The 19140-nt window shown below is 38.3% G+C and overlaps 1 protein-coding gene across 6 annotated transcripts in view; it reads left to right on the forward strand.

Annotated features, from left to right (window-relative positions):
* The window catches only part of Mdm4 (MDM4 regulator of p53), a 41406-nt gene that overhangs the window by 12017 nt on the left and 10249 nt on the right, over positions 1-19140 (forward strand). For 2 of the 6 annotated variants that reach the window (XM_004862148.4, XM_013078666.3), the window contains exons 2-10: positions 639-751; positions 2852-2926; positions 5240-5373; positions 6906-6961; positions 11673-11740; positions 12507-12606; positions 14920-15080; positions 17151-17300; positions 18585-18665. In XM_004862148.4, the coding sequence (XP_004862205.2) occupies positions 674-751; positions 2852-2926; positions 5240-5373; positions 6906-6961; positions 11673-11740; positions 12507-12606; positions 14920-15080; positions 17151-17300; positions 18585-18665 (903 nt within the window). In that variant the 5' untranslated portion in view covers positions 639-673. Of the gene's footprint in view, positions 1-638; positions 752-2851; positions 2927-4824; positions 4988-5239; positions 5374-6905; positions 6962-11672; positions 11741-12506; positions 12607-14919; positions 15081-17150; positions 17301-18584; positions 18666-19140 lie in introns of those variants that run through there. The other 4 variants (XM_021242186.2, XM_021242188.2, XM_013078665.3 and 1 more) reach the window with 3 other exon arrangements.

Consider the following 19140-nt stretch of genomic DNA (forward strand, 5'->3'; position numbering starts at 1 on the left):
ATTTGTGCGGCATCTTTTCCCTGATGATACATGTCTGTCTTGGTTTAATCCCATTCTGTAGGCTTCTGGCTTTAGCTTTGCTCCACTGGAAACCCACATTAACTGTGTTGGAAATGCCGACCCTCACGTTTCTGTGCGCCTTGTCTAGACCAGTGCTAGCACATTGCCCGAGGAGGTTTTCCTGAAGTGCTCATGGACTCTTCACTTGGCTTGAGAATTCTCCAGCTCTGCGCCCTCTTCCAGAGGGTGTTCTTGGGCACCCCCCAGCGGAGGAGATAGCGGATACCGCCTGATTGGTAGCCAGTGGGAAGTAGGAAGGGTGTGGGCGTGACTTTGAGCTGGAAGGTTTACTCATTAACGTCAGTGTGAGGTTGCAGCATGCCCAAACCTGTTGCCAGTTTCAGGCTTCACTTGAGGGAGGAGTAGATGGTTCTTACTTAAGCTGTCCAGGTTTTTGTGAGGTTTTCTAAAAGAGAAAGTGACCATAAGGTATGGAGAGCTTCACCATGGGTGTAGAAAGCTCCGATACATGTTTTACATGTTTTTGCTTTTTTTTTCCTTGTTAAATGCTTTGCAAATGCTAAAGGCAGTTTAGAAGAGATTTTATATATATATATATGTATTTTTTTTTCTTTTAGTTTTATCAACAGACTGAAGTATCTTCACTGCCAACATGACATCATATTCCACCTCTGCCCAGTGTTCAACGTCAGAGAGCGCTTTCAGGATCTCTCCAGAGCGAATCAGTCAGGTAGATCATTATTGGGCATTCCTGTTTTTCTTCAAATTTTTAAGAAAACTGGCAGCCATGGATAGTAGAGAATTTGGGGCCAGGTTATGTGAATTTGTTTTCTTTTTCATTTGCTGTACTTTCTTCTCTTTAAAAATCAGTTTGTTGGCCCGGGGATTTAGCTCAGTGGTTCCAGCACCTGCCTCGCAAGCGCCAGGTCCCGAGTTCGATCTCCGGCACACACACACACAAAAAGTGAACATTAAAAATCAGTTTGTTGGGCCGGGGATTTAGCTCAGTGGTTCTGCCACCTGCCTCGAAAGCGCAAGGTCCCAAGTTCGATCCCCGGTACCAAAAAATAAAAATAAAAATCAGTTTGTTAAAATTGTAAGTTTATAATTTAAATTTAAATTCGCATTCACTTTAAATGCCTGTAATCCCGGCACTCTGAGAGGGTGAGACAAGAAGGAGTTTGAGCTCCACCTGGGTGATTTAGCAAGACCCTACCTCAAAATTTTATTTTATTTTATTTTTCATTTTTTGGGTTTTTGAGACAGGGTCTTGGTATGTAGTTCAAGCTGACCTTGAACTCACTGTGTAACCAGGCGGGCCTCTCGGCCTCTCAGTGATCTTCCTGCCTCAGCCTCCCAAGTGCTGGGATTACAGGCGTGTGCCACCATGCCCCGCCTTTAGATCCACTTTGATAACACCTGAAGACTTTACATCTATCTCAGTTTTATCCTCAGTAGAAAGTGAAAGATTTCTTTCAGTTGGTTTTCCTGTTGCACTTACTATTAACTTCCTTCTTTGGTCAGTAATCAATCCAGTTGCAGGACTGGAACTTGGTCTTTAAACAAGGACTGTCTGAGTGCCAAGGATTTAGCTCAGTGGTTCCACCACCTGCCTCACAAGTGCAAGGACCCGAGTTTGATCCCCAGTACCAAAAAAACCCCCCACAAAACCCAGGAATGTCTGTATTCTGAAGAACATGAGAAAATTTAAAAATGCAAGATACAAAAGTATATGATGGGTGCCAATAAGCTATCAAGAATATAATAAAATATGATAAATCGAATTAGTATGTGGTTATAGGATGGTAGTGCAGTAAATGGATGGCTTTTTTTCTCCTTGTTTTGGTTTTTCTTTACTTGTGTTACTTTTATAATACAGTTGTCTGAAAATAGAACGAAAGCACCTAGGCTTACGTGGCTAAAAATTCCATAGACTCCACAATCAGAGTCCAATATGGCCAAGATGTATATACCACATTTTGTTTATACATCCACTCACTGATAGACATTTTGATTGCTTCTATCTTTTGGGCTGTTTGGGAATAATGCTGCTGTGAACATTGGTGTACAGATACTTAGTTTAGACCTGGCTTTCAGTTTTTTTCATATACAGCTAGAAATATTATTTGGTAATTGTGTTTAACTTCATGAGAATTGACAAACTATTTCCTGCAGTAGCTGTTCCATTTTACATTTCCATCAGCAGTGCACAAAGGTTCCAATTTTTCTATATCCTCACCTAACACTTTTTTTTCTTTTTCTCTTCTTTTCCTTCCTTTCATTATCTTTCTGTCCTTCTGTCTTTCCAGTCTTTTGATTGAGTCCGGGGCCTTCACACTGAGCTACATATTCAGTCCTTTTTTATTTTTTAATTGAGACAGGACCTTGCTAAGTCACTAAGTTGCCTAGACTGGGCTCAAACTTGTGATCCTTCTACCTTAGCCTCTCACAATGCTGGGATTACAGGCATGTGCCACCATGCCCAAGTAACACTTATTTTCTTTACTCTCAGTACTGAGGATTGAACTCAGGACCTTCTGCTTGTGAGGCAGGCACGGTTCCACTGAGCTACATCCTTGGCTGCAACACTTAATTTTCTTTTTTCTTTTTTTTTTTTTTTTTTAACACTTAATTTTCTTAAAAAAAAAAAATTATAGCCATCCTGGTAGGGGTGAATGTACTGTTTATACATTGGAAGATTGTGCTACATCAGGTAATAAGTGTTTCCTAGGATTTTGTTTTAAAGGATTTAAGGAAATTTTCTTGTAGATTTCAGAAACCAATCTAATTGGAAAGTAAATAGCAGATTTATTTTCCATGTTTGTGTCAGGTACGACCAAAACTGCCGCTTTTGAAGATTTTGCAGGCAGCAGGTGCACAAGGTGAAATGTTCACTGTTAAAGAGGTAAGACATCAAAGAAATTCTCAGTTTTAAGTTGAGAAGTAGAAGACAGGAAATACATAGTTCTGAAATCAGTTCTACTGGTAGGGTTTTATGGGGGCAGCTTTTGCTTCGTTTTAGAGACTGTCATGCTAAATTGAACTTCATATTTCCTTTAGAGTTCTTTTTGAAGTGTCTTATAAATGTAAGATTAACAAGGAGTTCATTGATCTTAGAGTTAAAAGGCAAAACATGTGCAATTTAAAAATGACACTGATTTATAAGATATGCAGCCAGGCAGGAATTTGATGCAATGGTGTTTCATTATAAATATGTCTCTTCTGAGGACTGTAAGTTATTTTAAATTCTTATGCATTTAAATAACTTACTTAGCTTATGAAGTTTTTTTAAATTTAGCTTTTAGTGGTTTTTTTTTAAACAAAAACAAATCTAGGGCTGGGGATTTAGCTCAGTGGTTTTGCCTCCTGCCTGCTACGCAAGCGCAAGGACCCAATCCCCCATACCAAAAACAAAAAACAAAAAAAAACCCCCATCTAATTCCTTATGTGGAAAAAACTCAATATTAAAATGTTAATTTCTTGGAACTGTTTGCATTTAGTAGGGTAGATAGCTAGTCCTTCATGAACAGAGGAAACAAAATTTTGCATTTTTTTCCTTTTAAACGAAATGCTACATACCTATCAGTATATTCCATACCTATCACTCCCAAACCATTGTACCTCTCAAGGAAGTAAATCTGGACGCCTTTCACATTTTTTAAAAGAATACCCATGTTTCCATCATTTATTTTATATATTTTGAGGTGCTGGGGATGGAACACAGGGATTTGTGCACATTAGGCAAGTGCTGTACCACTGAGCTACATCCTCATCCCCCCCCCCCCCTTTATAGTAAGTAGCTACATTAATTGAAGATCATGGGATGGTAGCAAGAAGAGGAAGAAGGGTGAAGGGAAAAAGGATGAAAGGAGGTAAAAAAGGGCCAGCCCCCTTTATTTTAAATTGGGTGTACCATTTTTGGACTGTATTCCTGAAATTCTAGTACTATACATAAGATTTATAAGAACTGTTACTGAAGTATAGATTATTAATACTATTAAGTATTAGGATGAATTGTGCCATTTCCTTCATTTGCATAGCAGAGTTTGCCTATGCTTACAAGATGAATTGTCTTTTTTTAGACCCCTAAAGGGGAATTTGATTTTTTAAAAAAAAATACAGTTCTTATTATGTACATTGAAGTATTGTGATACAGTGAGAATAGTATGATTATGTACTAATTTAGAATAGTGTTTTAGAAGATTCTATTTTAAATACTTGGAGTTGACTTATTTTTTTTTGGAAGTTGGATGGCCATAAAGAATTTCCTCCTTTTTCTTCAGGTAGTGTACCTTTTTTCCAGCTTATTTTCCCTAGCTGATTAGATCTGAGAGTTCAGCTTAAGTCATTAATACTGGGACACGTTTAGGGGGTATGACTAGAAATGTCACCGTTCTAGTTTAATGGGAATCCTGTTAGAAAAATTCTGTACAAGATATTTAGTAATTTCTAAGAAGTTGGGGCCAAATGATAAAGATAGCTGTTTTGGTCTGCTTGTGTGATCTGTGATAAGAACTTAATCAGTAAGTAAGGAAATGGTTTTAGTCTCCTAGCTTTAGAAAAACATTTCTTTTCTGTTGATTTAATTAATTTTATTTATCATAAAATTTACCCAAGTCTGTTGGCGAAAGGCACTAACCTAGGTTACATAATAAAGGCTATATGAGGTGCTTCATCTACATTTTAAAGTTTGAATTGTGAACTTACCTGTGTTCCCTTACATTTTTTGAATTCTACAGTAAAGGCCAAATAGTCTAAGTATTTACTTATTGAATACCTACATTTTCTTTTGTGCACATACAGTGCTGATGGCTTATTAACCATTGTACATTTGCCAAAAAGAAATAAGTGGATATACATCAAAAGCCTGGTTTTGTGCCCCTGGACATGGAAAGTACTTTTTTGGCCCAGGCACATTTAAAGTTTATTACTTCTGGTAATAGAACAGACTCCTTCATTTGAACTGGTAAGAAAAAATTTAAGGGTATACTGCATAAATTTATCACTTTTTTTCATTGTCACATTGTTCATTTCTGGGCTAAAAGTTGGGTCTGTGGATGGCCAAAAAGATGAGTGGGTACACCTAGTGATTTTGTTGTGTGACCCTTCGTACACATCCTTCACTTTCTCTAGCAAGCTGCTTTACTACTTCCTCATAATGAACGTGTGGAGTGGTAGCTGTTGGACAGATGGTTTCATGGTGTTTCATTCCACATAGGTAATGCACTATCTCGGCCAGTATATAATGGTGAAGCAGCTTTATGATCCGCGGGAGCAGCACATGGTATATTGTGGTGGAGATGTTTTGGGAGAACTGTTAGGACGTCAGAGCTTCTCCGTGAAAGATCCAAGGTAAAAAGAGGGACAGATTGTGTATTTCTTTGAGTGCTTTTACCTGCCCACTTAATCTCTCTATGTTATTAATGATTATTCACTGTTCCTTTAGTCAGCAAATAATGACCACATCTATTAGGGTAGTCAGTGAGGCACTGGGAATACAGTAGTGAGCAAACAGTCTGGTTTTACGGAGTGTACACAGTTGTGAGACAGTAGATGGTCTTCCTCATCTCAGTCAGATAATCTTGCTACTACATGTTATGGGGACACTGTGATCAGTGCTCTACAACAGGTACATGAAGTAAGTAGTGTGTGGGAACTTTAGAGTGTGAGGCGACCCTTGAGGAAGTGAAATTTGATCTGAGAGCTGAAGGACCGAGTTGATTGAGGGGCCTAGTTGAAGGAGTGCTTCATATTAAACATCATGCAAAAGTCTGAGTAGGAGGGAGCTTAGTGTTGCTAGGTTAGGATTTTGTAAAGTAGTTGTTAGAGAGCAAGAAAAGTGAACAGATTAGAGAAATGTAGAATTGAAGAGCAGTTTGAGGTTGATGCTGAGCCAAATAATAACAGAAAGTGGGCGTGGTGGTGCCTGTCATCTCAGCACTCAGAAGGCTGAGGCAGGAGGATTACTGAGAGTTTGAGGCCATCCTGGGCTACTTAGTGAGTTCAAGGCCAGCCTGAACTATGTGTTGAGTTCCTGTTTCCAAAAACACCAAAAAAAAAAAAAAAATCATAGTCGAGCTATTCTGACCTAAGTGTGACTTTCTCCAGTTGCAGGGGGTATGTGGTCATTAGTTTATCTAGACAGAGTAGTTAGTAATTAGTAATTGAGAAGCCAGAGTTCTCTTTCTAGCTTAGTAACAACTGCTTTCTTCTCAGCTCATTTGTTTTACATTAAGACTCCCTTCCACTTGGACTCTTCAGTTAAAAGGTTAAATGCTAAAAGCTGAAGGGGTAATTTCCAAAGGCAATCTCCCCACTTGGGTTACTGTTATTAATGAAGTAAAATGTATATATTGATAAGCTCTTTAATGGGACAAAGTATCCTCAAGAGTCTGGACATTCACATCTTAATGTTTAAATAATTAAGAAAAATGTTTTTGAACCAGGAGACTGATGCAGGAGGATTGCTCCACGTTTAGAGCCAGCTGGGCTACATAGTGAGTTCAAAGTCAGCCTGAGCTACAGTGAGACCCTGTCTCGAATCACACCTGCCTCCCACCCGGATTTTGGAGTTGAATGTGGTGGCGCATATCTGTAATCCCAACTACTCTAGTGGCTGAGACAGAGGATTGCAAGTTTGAGGCCAGTTTGGCGAATTTAACAAGACCCTGTGTCAAAATATTTCAAAGCGCTTGGGATGTAGCTCAGTGGTAAAGCACCCGTGCGTTGTATCTTCAGTACTGAGAAAAAATCTGGGAAGAAGATTCTGTCTCTGTACCTGATCAAGTTGAGAGAGTGCATACCAGAAACACATTTAGTATTTAGTAGGAAATAATATCTTCAGAATGGGATTCGGAGTTAATTTTTTATTGTTTCTTTGACAGCCCTCTCTATGATATGCTAAGAAAGAATCTTGTCACTTTAGCCACTGCTACTACAGGTATGTCACATATTTCTTACATCTGTATCACAGCTTTGAGCTTTAGAGGGCAAGTGATGGGCAAGCAAGGAGGATCGAGATGGAAGTGGTGTCTTTGGTGTGGCTGGGCATTCAGACTACCTGTCCTATAGGATGTTACACGTTATTTGACTTTGCACAGTGAAAAATTTCAAACCTTCTGAGCATAGAAAGATGCTTACCTTCTGGAGCTAGCAGTTGTTAACGCTGGCTAGTTGTATTCTCTTCATCTAGATGTAACTTTGAAGTTTCTAACAGATGAGGACTTTCTTCCTTCACACATAACTATAGCATCATAAATATATCCTACAAAGTTAATAACAAAATTAATAATAGTTCCATAATCCTCTTTTTTTTTTTTTTTTTGGTACCGGGGATCAAACTCAGGACCTTGCGCTTGCCAGGCAGGTGTGGTGCCACTAAGCTACATCCCAGGGCCTCCGTAATCCTCTTTGATAAGTCAGTGTATGGTTTGCTTTGTTTTCCCTAGTTATCTAAAAAGTGTTTTTTTTTTTTTTTTTTTTGGTACTGGGGATTGAACTCAGGACCTTGTGCTTGGGAGGCAGGCGGTGGTACCGCTGAGCTAAATCCCCGGCCCTCTAAAAAGTTTTTTTAAAAAAACTTTTATTTTTGACTTGTTCAAATCAAGATGCAAAGTCCACACATGTTGCATTTGGCTGATAGATCTGATAAGTGTCTTTAATCTGTAAAATTTAATCCTCTTTTTATGTGTGAATGTGTGTGTGTGTGTGTTTGGTTTGGTATAATTAACGCCTTTATTCAATAACAAAACTTTGGTCTTTTAAAAAATAAAATCACATAATTGCTCAGTCATGTAGTATAGTATACAGTATGTCACGATCAAATCAGAGTACTTTGCATAACCATCACCCTGAATGTTTATCAATTCTTTGTGTTGAAAATATTCAAAGTCCTCTCTGAGGTAATTTGGGATATGCAATAAATTTCTAACTATGGTCACTCTGCTATGGTATAGAGCACTCCTTTTGTTTTCATGTCATTTATTTATGGAAGAAATAGATCATTTGTCCTGGAGAGTTTCTCACATTCTTGAGTTGGCAGATTGTATCCTTATAATTATCTAACTCTTCAGCCTCCCTACTTTTGGTAAACTGGTAATGCTTGAGTAGTTTCAAGTTTAAATGCCTTTGTAAATTTGTACTTTATTTCACCACAACGGAGTCATTTTCAGTCTGCCTCTCCCCCCGTCAGTTGTGTTAAGATACGGTGGGCTCAGGTGCTGTAAGTCTGATGCACCTATTATAATGGTTCCCTAGAACCTTTCACCTAATCTGATGCTAATTTGTTTAGTCCTTTTCTTGATTCTAAGCCTTTAAATACTGCCCTTTGAATTTATTCAAATTCAAATTTGAATTTGCTGTGCGCAGGAAACTGGTTGCCTGGAGTCTGTGGCTCCAAGGTAGGGGTGTGGTAGAGATGAGTGAATAAACTAGTTGCAGCTGAAATGTAACTCTTAACTCTCTCTCATTTCCAAATGACACCCCTCCCTCTCACATGAAGACCTTTCCTTAGCTTCAGATTAGATTGTAGGTCACATTGTCCTTTGGAGAAGGGACACGTATCACTTTAAATTGGCTGTGTTTACTGAAATAGATGGACAAGAATGCATTCCTCGTAAAGATTTATGTAGGTAGGGAAGATTTTGTTCTCATACTGAAACATGATTTTGAGCTTAAATTGCCTATTTTGAGGGGCAGTGCTGGGGATGGAACCTTCTACTGAGATACGTCCCCAAGCCCCCAAACTCGCAATGATTTTTGAAGCCACTCATTTCATTGAGTCATTTGCCTGTGTTACCCACCCTGTGCAGCTGTGAATTTCTGTTTGAGAGGGAAAGCCTTGCAGCTGCTACAGTAGCTTTATTGAAATTCAGTAATTTGTGAAATAATATGGCTTTCCTGGGATAGTTACTGATGGCTTGAAATATATGGAGGATTTTATAATGGCTGATCACTTTCAGTAAAATTTTGTTCTGATTGGCCTGTTCTCTGAACATCTGGAGTGGATGTAATCCTCAACTTTTCCCTCTCATTTTCTTCCTTGTAGTTTCTTTGCAGAATTTAATGTGTCATATGTTATAAAGAGCATTTCTGTAATAAACAGTTTATCCTTACAAAAACCCTGTGAGAAGGGTTGGGAGATGAAGAAACTTTTTTTAATAGAGTAGCTTATTAAATAGCCTGATAGCAGATGCCACTGGTAAGTGGGAGGGCAGAGGTCTCTCACTGCCCAGGCCTCGCTCTGCCTGTTCTGCTGCACACTAGGTCTCTTTCACCTGTGGCTGGAACAGAATTTGCCTCTCCTCATTTTTTGAACATTTTTTTCTCTGAACATTAAATCTTTAAAATATCTGTTTTACTTATTTAATTTACCATTTTGAAAAAAATGTGAATTTAAAAGTTGCAAAAATAGTTTCCTGATGCTCCCCCCCCCCCCCCCCGCAAAATTACAGTTACTAAAAGCGGGACGCTGCTGAAGTAATTTTGGTTGACTATCTGCTCTTACTTGTCCTTGGATTGGTGCTTAAAGCTGGGCGTCTCTATTGAGTTTCACAAATTGGCTCACAGGTACTTTGCTTTATTTGAAAGGACAAATGAGAAAAATGCTTTTCATATGCCCTACCTACACCTTAGTTGAAGACAGTGCCATTGTTCAAATGAAGGTGGTTCTTTCTAAAACGTTTCTCCAAATTTTTCCATGTATACTAATAAAATGAAATAGATACAATAAGCTTTGTTTGTTTGTTTTTTGGTACCGGGGATTGAACTCGATTGAACTCGGGACCTTGTGCTTGCAAGGACGCTTTGTATTTATATTAAAATTTCTTTTTACAGCTGAGCATAGTGGTTTACGCCTGTAATCCTAGTACTTTGGGAGGCTGAGGCAGGAGGAGCTCAAGTTCAAGCCTAGCATGGGCAAACTAGTGACTTAGTGAGACACTGTCTCAAAACAGAAGGGCTGCTAAGGCCCTGGGTTCATTCCCCAAATACTGAAAAAAAAGTTTTCTTTTTATTTGGTAGCTTTCCCAGGTAATTTCTTTTTGCTTCTAATTTTTTTAGCCTAAGTAAGGTAATAAGGCTTTAGTAATATAAGTGGCAGGAGTAGAATTGCTTTTTTAAAGAACTCCTTCACCTGAATTGCATGTTAATTAGTTTGCTTTTAAGACCACTGTGATCAGAAAATACTGTCTGAACTTTTCAGTATCTCAACTTAGTTATAAAAATACTTCTAGAAACTTCTTTACTATTAAAATTTTGCATGTTTGCTTTGTGTAGAACAGCTGAATTGTCAGACTGATTGCTGAGTCTGGTTATTCTCTGGCAATCTTTAATAGATGAAGTTAATGTTTTTTATAAATGTTTTCTCTCGGGACCTGGTAGTGGCTGAGGAACCCAGTCCACAACAGATTTATTTTGGGTGCATTTCACTTACATTGTAGCTTAATATAATGAATGGTTCAGGTCATTAAATCTCTGTAGCTTGTTCTTATCTGAAGCGAAGTGTTTATCTTCTGTCTGCTTGAAGTTTCTAAGTCCTTGAAATGCCCTTCTCTCAGTCTAATGCAGTATCTTAAGAATTTCTCTCAGATTATTTTTTTCTTTGCTTTTTATTGGTCTTGAAAAAAACCTCATCTCCTTTGTCTTTCTGCTTAGGAAATGTTTATAGTCAGACTTTCGCTTAAAAAAATTCAGTCTAGGGCCGGGGAGTTAGCTTAGTGGTTTCGCCGCCTGCTGCACAAGTGCAAGGACCCGAGTTCAATCCCTGGTACAAAAAAAAAAAAAAATTCAGTCTATTACGGTGATGGCAATTTTAGATCATGAAATCATGATTGACACTTAAAATGTAGGTTTGCTTCAGAATGTTACTGTTTTATGAAGCAAGTGAGGGAAAAATCAGATTTTCACATTTTATAATCCAACACTTTTTTTTTTTTTTTTTTTTTTTGTGGTTCAGACTGGCCTTGAACTCACAGTGATCCTCCTGCCTCAGCCTCCTGTGTGCTGGAATTATAGTCATGCGCTGCCATGCCCTGCTTTATAATTTAACACTTAAGGGCCAGGGATTTAACTCAGTGGCACCTCGCTTCCCTCGAAAGTGCAAGGTCCTGAGTTCGATCCCTGGTAACCCCCCAAAAACCATACAATTTAACACTTAAAAATATAAATTAAATTTTTAAAATCAGGTTTTCTGGGCCAGGGATTTAGCTCAGTGGTGCCGCGCCTGCTTTGCAATCTCAAGGTCCTGAGCTCAATCCCTGGTACTGGAAAAAGAAAAAAAAAAAGAAATCAGGCTTTTTGTTGTTTATTAGTTAAGCAAGTTTGATAATATAGAAGGTGGTAAAAATACTTTCCATTATTTCCTGCATGGGACCACTTTTCCTGTGAAAATGTGAAAGGTTGCACGGAGAAGAACATTTTTAATCATTTTCACTTTCCCCAAGATTATATCTTGGCATTGTTTTGAACAGCGCCTGTCTTGGTCTTACAGTTTTGTTTTCCCCTTCTTGCAAATGAGAGCCTTGTCCAGCCAATGCGAAGTCCAGCCGTAGGGACGGAGCCTGGCTGCAGGGTTGTTTGCTGAGGTCCTTTTTTCTGTGGAAAGAACGGTTATTACCAGGGAAGGTTTCCCTTCTGTTTTACTTGCTATCCAGATGCTGCTCAGACTCTCGCTCTCGCACAGGATCACAGTATGGATATTCCAAGTCAAGACCGACCGAAGGTAAAATCACCACACGGTGACTTCATTTGTTGTACAGAGTGGCCCCTTCTCTGTACCTGTGGATCTTGAACTCCCAAGGCTTCCCCCGGTGTGGTAAGAATTTTGTAAGAAAAGTTCTTGGGAGTTCACAGACCAGGGACAGAGTGAACCTTCTCTGTTCTGCCCATAACAGAGCTCCAGTCTCTGAATCTTTCTTTGGGATGTAGCACTTCTGATCTTTAGTTCTACCAGTTGCATTTTCTTTGGGTTTGTGTGTGGCTCTGCATGTGTGTACACGTGTGTGTGAAAGAGAAAGAGCAGTCTTATGTCCAGCTAGGTGTCAGCAAACTGCTTTACGTATTAGATTTTTGTAGGCTTGTTGCAGTTAAGCTTGGGTCACGCCATTTCCTAAAGTTTCCTGAAACCTGGGGAAACTTTATGATCATCTTGGTAGATGTTGAAGGTTTCACATGTTCTCTGCATTGTGCCTAATTTTGTAGTAGGCTGTAGGCTTTATACAGATAGCCTGTTTTTAGGAGTTGATTTTGGCCTTTGTGCAGAGGTTTTTTTCTCCCCCTTAGGTTTGGGTTTCTTCCAGCTCTGCTCATAGTGGGTTGAGGAGAGGTGTTTTGTTGCTTTATTTGATGACTGTTGTGAACTCCAGAGTTCTCTTTCTTGTGCTAAACCCATTGTGTTGCACACTGACTGGTGAGCCAGAGTGGAACTGCTACATCCCCTGGTCTCAGTCATTTCTGTTGCACTGATGGACACCTTTCCCTTCTTTCAGCAAAGTGCACAGGAGGGTTCCAATGCCAGGAAAAGAACCGAAGAAGGTGATGCTCACACACTGCCTACCTCACAACATAAACACAAAAATTCTAGAGGAGGTAAGTTTTGGATTAAGGGTATGTAGACTCTTCTTTCTCTTCTCTTCTCTTTTCTCCTCCCTCCCTAGAAAACTAAAAAAAATAGTGCTGTCTCTGCATCTGCACACCTCTTGCATATGTCACATTTCTTGTTCTTTTCTGAAATTCTTTTTTCTGCTTAGTCAGCATTGTTAATTTGAAGACGGTAGTGTCCGCCTAGTCCATGACTGCTAGGATAGTGCGTGACCCTCCTATTAGCTACTATGCTTAGTTTAAAAGGGCTGCATACTTAGAGCTTATCACTGGTGAGTTTTCTGTATGCATGGATTCAGCTGCCTTGGTTATTTTAATCTTAGTACCCTATATATATTTGACATAGTTAGAATTTTTATCTTGGTTTGTATTTACCTTTTGAAGTAAAGGCTAATTTTTACAGATTTTGGAGTTTGCAAAAAATGACAAAATACACTTAGTATCACAGAGCCAAGAAGAAGGTATAGGAAGCCTACTACTTCTTTTGCCCTCAGCTGGTAGTCACCAGAGCTTTATCATCTTGTTAGGTATAGTATATTGAAGCTAAATGAGTTAACTGATACTTTGGAGGTTTTCCCAAAATCCTACTTTATCTTCTAAAAGTATGCTTTTTTTTTTATGTATAAGATCATAAATTTCCCAAAAGTATTTTATGGTGTGATAGTTTCTAGTCTGGGTACCTGTCTGCTGCTTAGATCAAAGGCAGGTTAGGGGCAACCCACTTTCCAGTCCCCCTTCTGTCTCTCTTAGGCAGAAGCTTTCTTTCTCCCAATAAATTTTTCCTACTCTTTAAAGAAAAAAAAAAAAAAGGCAGGTTAGGCCTCTAACTATATCCCAGAAAGTTATGCTGCTGAAGATGTTTTAAATGTTTAAATTACATTGAAACAGTTTGTCATGCTGGATTGTTTTCTTCAAAGTGCATTTGAACAAAAGCTAAATTTTGGGCTACCTATTCATTTTGAAACTATTACAGTTTGTATGTATGAAATTAAATATGTAATTTTTTAAATTTGAATGCAGGTCTTGCTTATTTTCTGCCTAAAAGGCTGCTTAAAATATAAGAACCAGCAATAAATATAAGAGTAGTCAGTTCAAGCAACCATGTATGTTTGATGGTAATATGAGAATAAATTGTTTAGAATTTTCAGGAAGGTGCATAGATAGACCAGAATTTTTATTTGTGGAAAAATGACCTATTCATTTTCCATTCACAATAAATATAGGGCTTGCATACATCAGTGTAACTTGAATATTATGCCATCTCCAGAATTGACTTTTGGTCATTTTATTGATAAGTAAAAAGATAGTTGAAGTTTCCCTTGGCACAGACAGATACATTTATAATAAGCAGGACCAACATAATTTGTCGGTAGATAAGGTAGCCTTAAGTTGTGGCAAGGACCCATTTATTGCAGAAATCCTTTCAGTCATATGTACCTCAGCACATTTAAATGCTGGTGATTGCCATTGGCAGGCCTGGGGCATTGAGAAGAGGTAAAAGAGAGTGAGAAAGTAGGAAAAGCATAAAGTACAACAAAAAAGACTGGAGGATGAGAAGAAAAAGATTTAGTATGGTAGCAGCAGACTTGTGTTAGTAATTTACTTGGAATATGGGTCACATGTATAGTACAAAAATCTTTTACTTGAAACACATTGGCAGGAGGCTTAATATTTGTGATAGTTCTAGAAACAAAAGATCCCATTGATCTAGAAAGGAGATATGCATATATGAGTGTGTGTGCATGCGCATGCACACGTGGGTGTATTTGGACAACCTACCACATGATTGATAATGATTGTTGCCTACCAAAACATAAATTACTGAGAAATGTCCCGAATAATGTACCAAGAAGAATGCCTTGACAACTGGTTGCCCATTATTGTCTCTACCACCCTGCTTTAATCTCAAGGATGCAGGCTACTGTGCTGTTACTATTTGTACTCCAGTGGATTAAGCCATTGAGTCATACAGTTGTAGGAATGTTTAAAATACCAGTTATTGACCACGTAGAAGTCCTTTTGGAATAATGACAACATTGCTCAGATGGTTTTAGAGTTTAGTGTCTTTGATGAATGAATTACCTACTTCTAGTGTCATTATTTGCTAAGGCAGCCTAAAGAGGAGGAGGCTTGGGCTCTGCCACTAAGACAGATACTTGACTTCTGCTTCATTTTTACTGAGAGTAGGAATTCCTTTTTACCTATCTTATGAAGAGTTTGTAAGTATTAGTTATTTTTGGAGGAGAGCCTTGGTTTTCAAGTGTTATATATGTAGTTATTCTTTTCATTTAACTTCTATAGATGAAGACTTGATAGAAAATTTAACCCAAGATGAGACTTCTAGGCTGGACCTTGGGTTTGAGGAGTGGGATGTAGCTGGCCTGCCTTGGTGGTTTCTAGGAAACTTGAGAAGCAACTACACACCTAGAAGCAATGGCTCAACTGATTTACAGACACATCAGGTAAATTGCACGTTTGAAGGGAAGTGTTTTTGGTTACTCTTGACACATGTTGCATTCTCTGAGTTCTTCCTTATTGCTTTGTCTTTAAATGCTAACTGTACATGTTGGAGGCCCAAATCTATATCTCTGTTCTCTGACCTCTTTTCCCCATATGCCAAAAGTTTCGTATCAGGGTTGCTACTTAGCACCTCCACTTTTAGAGGATTTGATATTTAACATGAACTCTTTTGACTTTTTAAAAACAATTTTGCCAAACACTACTTTCTTAGTCTTTCCTTTTTTGTAAATCTACAGGCTGCCTGGGCCGGGGATTTAGCTCAGTGGTTTCGCCGCCTGCTGTGCAAGCACAAGGACCCAAGTTCGATCCCCGGTACAAAAAAAAAAAAAAAATCTGTGGGGTGCCTAATTATTCCAGCCAAACACAAGGAGATACTGATTTCATAGGCCACTTTTGGATTACCAGCTTTTTATTCAGAATCTGATTATTTTTGCTATTTCTGTCATAACCTAATTCAAGCCATCATTCTTTTTTCATACAGGTATTACAGCAGCCTTACCCAACAATTTTGTTTTTCTTCTTGTTTATCTTGTTGAATCTTTTTGTTTTGTTTTGTTTGGTACCAGGAATAGAACTCGAGTCCTTGTACTTACAAGGCAGGCAGCGGAACCACTGAGCTCAATCCCCGGCCCCTTGGGTGGTCTTTTTGAGATTCGGTATTACTATGTGATTCATGCTGGCCTTGAACTTACTATGTTTGCCAGGCTGGCCTGGAACATGAGATGACCCTCGTGCCTTAGCCTCTCAAGTCCAGGGGTTATAGGTGTGTGCCACCATGCCTGGCAAATTTTTTTTAAATGGGTAATTTACATCACTTCCACATTTCTAGTTGTTCAGTGGGTTCAGAAAGCAAGAAGAATAAAATCTAGACTCTACCATAGCCATAACGGAACCAGCCTCAGCCCACCTCGCCTCCTGTCATTCTTCACTTGCATGCCTTCCAGACACACCAGCCTTCTTTCTGACCCTGTAACCCAAAATTCTTCTCCCCCTCAGGCAACTTAAATCTGTTCTTTCCTCTTTCTGGAACATTCTTCCCCCAAATCCTTTCATTTTCTTCTGTGATTTAGGGTTTGCCTCAGATGTGCTGTCTTTGGAGAGCCTGTCCCTGGCCACTGGTGCTGTCATGCTGTACACTTCCAGTGGGGTCCACCTCTTGTTGTTTGTATCTGCACAGTTACAAGTGGTGGCCTTGCAAAACCATCCCTAATTAAAATAGCCTCCTCTCAGCCACTCTGCTCCTTTATCTTAATCTTTATTCTCTGTTGCACTTTTCATTGTGTAAAAGTATCAGCGTAGTTTGTGTATGTATTTATTGTCCATTTACCCTACTGAAATGTAAGCCCGGGGTTTTTGTTTTATTTACCACTCTGTTCCCTTACCTAGTACCTAGAACAGTTTCTGGCACATTAATGGGCATTTAGTGAGTATTTGTTGAATAAATGAATGGGCATATAACAGTGGCCAAATGATAAGTTGTGTCATGAATGTCTTAGGAATGCATGTCATAAAATGTTCTTAGATAAATGCAGAAAGTCAGTTTTCATACATTTGAAATTGTTTAAAACTTCAGAAAGTGTTGAGGCTAAAGGTTTGGGTTGCCACCAATATTTCTTCAGCAGGCAGTCATTGACCATTAAAAGAGACTGTGTCAGAACTAATGGAATGTTTTCTGGATTTTTAGAGGGCCTCTTGTAGAAAAGAGTACTAAGAGTGAATTCTTAAGGATTAAGAGTCCTTACCCTTTAAAAATTTTTAGTGCTATTTCTGAATTACTATTAAAATAGAAAATTTCCTAGTATGCACAAGATCTTGGCTTCAATTCCCAGTACCAAAAAAAATGAAAAAGAAAATTCTCAGTAGCTAAGTGCCAAGTAGATATCTGCAGAGGAAAGATGAAATGCTCTTTGGAGATGTAATGTGAAGACCATAGTTTTGGGTTCCTTTGTGTTGGTTCAGCATCTCTAATAAGCCACTGACTATAGAAGCTCACATTTGTTTTTCTCTATTAGGATATAGGTACTGCCATTGTTTCAGATACTACAGATGATTTGTGGTTTTTAAATGAGTCAGTATCAGAGCAGTTAGGTGTTGGAATAAAAGTTGAAGCTGCTGATACTGAACAAGCAAGTGAAGAAGTAGGGAAAGTGAGTGACAAAAAGGTACGTTTGGAAACATTTCATGTTCATTGTATTTATGTGTTCATAGTGTAATCTGTTCTGCCTCTTTCTTTGTACAAGTTACATAATGCCCCCTTTTATTTTTAGTCTTTCACTGTGTCCAATTTTAAGCTTTACATTAAGTTAATCAGGGCTGCCTTAGAAGTAAGATAGTTTCATTGTGAAACTCTTTCATTAGAAGCTACAAGCCACACTTTTCCTTACTGTTTATCCAATCTGTTGTGAAGTGTTTCTTTTTTTTCCCTCAAAATCTTGCTTTGTTAAAAAGGCAAGGTTCTGAATTGTCTCAACATTTTCTATAACTAAATGGGAAGATAGATGATTTCTTTCTATCTATTTTACAGTTGAGAGAAAAGAGGGAAATTAGAATTCTTGAGTACAATATACACCAAAATGGAGTCATGACAGGCTGTGTGTTCAAGTCTCAAAAGAAATTGGGAAATAGACCTAGTTCCCAGCACATAGATTTTCAGTAAACAGCCATTGAATAAATATGGGAGGGGTCATGCTTACATTGGGTTGTCTTATTCATCCATCCATTTATGGGATTTACTTAGAAATTTGCGTTGTTTGCTCTATAGCTTGGGTTCTCTTACATTAGTTGGAAGGAAGAAATGCTGGTGGCAGAATAAAGATAAAAGTGACATTTGGAAACTTTTATATATAGAGAGGTAGGGCTTAAAATACTTTTGTGAGAAAGTTGTTAGACAGAGGTTCATAATTGTTTCCTAGTAGTTTTTGTTCCATTTACTGGACTGAAAAATTACAGTTTTAGGTTTTAGAATTTTAAATTCTAAATAGTTCTTGACTTTTTGTTTCCTGAACTATGGATAGGTTTTTATAAGACAACCAGGGTAATAACTAGTTTTACTCTTGAATCCGAAAAGTAAAAGTTTTAAATACTTTGTTTCATTCTTCGAGGTCTTCCTAGATTCCCAAGATGAAAAATTTCTAAATAGTAATTTGTAGCATTTTTATATTGATATTTTTTATTTCCTTTAAAGTTTTAAATTTGGATACTTTTTCCCTTCTGAAGGTAGAGGATACTTGGTAACCCTTCTGGATGCTTTTCAATCATTTGTGCCTCTAAAACACCAACTAAATGTGTACAGAGTCATGTTTCTGGTCTCATATTTAAGCTACCCCATTTTAAATGTTAGTGATGGAGGTAGAATGTGAAGCTGTTTTGTCTTTTTTGGTTTCAGGTAATAGCAGCCTCAGCTAAAACAGATAAATTTTAGTAATGAGATGTCTTTGCCTTCACAGATGATTGAAGTGGGAAAAAGTGATGACCTTGAGGACTCCAAGTCCTTAAGTGATGATACTGATGTAGAAGTCACCTCTGAGGTATGAACATCCGGTTAAGGCTTTTTTGCACTGGCCAACTGTATCTTCAGGTGATGTAATCCTAGCAGTTCACTTGTGTTGAGGAATGCCGTTTTTTCCTATTTCTGTCTACCTTTCCTAGCTGATAAGAGATAGCGCATCCTTTACATCTTGTTAGGGGTTTTTGTTGGAATTTGAGAAGAGAAAAGGATAACTTGATCTAACCTTTTTCCTCTCCTCTTGGAAAGATGACTGTAATGGCTCCATGCCCCTGTCATCAGAACTCTTTGGTTTTGATGCAGTGGAGATAACACAGCATTATTCAAAGTACTCCTGTAATATTTTCTCTCACTAAACACCTCTCTGTAATCCCAAGACAGACTTGTAGGCCCTCTAAAATTCTTTGGTGATTATAGAAGTAATTTTGTCAATGCTTTCTTAACAAAGAAGTAAATGGAAGACAGCTTAATTTACACACAGGTTACTGTTAAGGAAG

This window comes from Heterocephalus glaber, unplaced genomic scaffold, assembly GCF_053883595.1.
Source record: "Heterocephalus glaber isolate CG9 unplaced genomic scaffold, H.glaber_assembly_v1.0 deba00001600, whole genome shotgun sequence".
In the NCBI taxonomy this organism is placed as follows: domain Eukaryota; kingdom Metazoa; phylum Chordata; class Mammalia; order Rodentia; family Bathyergidae; genus Heterocephalus; species Heterocephalus glaber.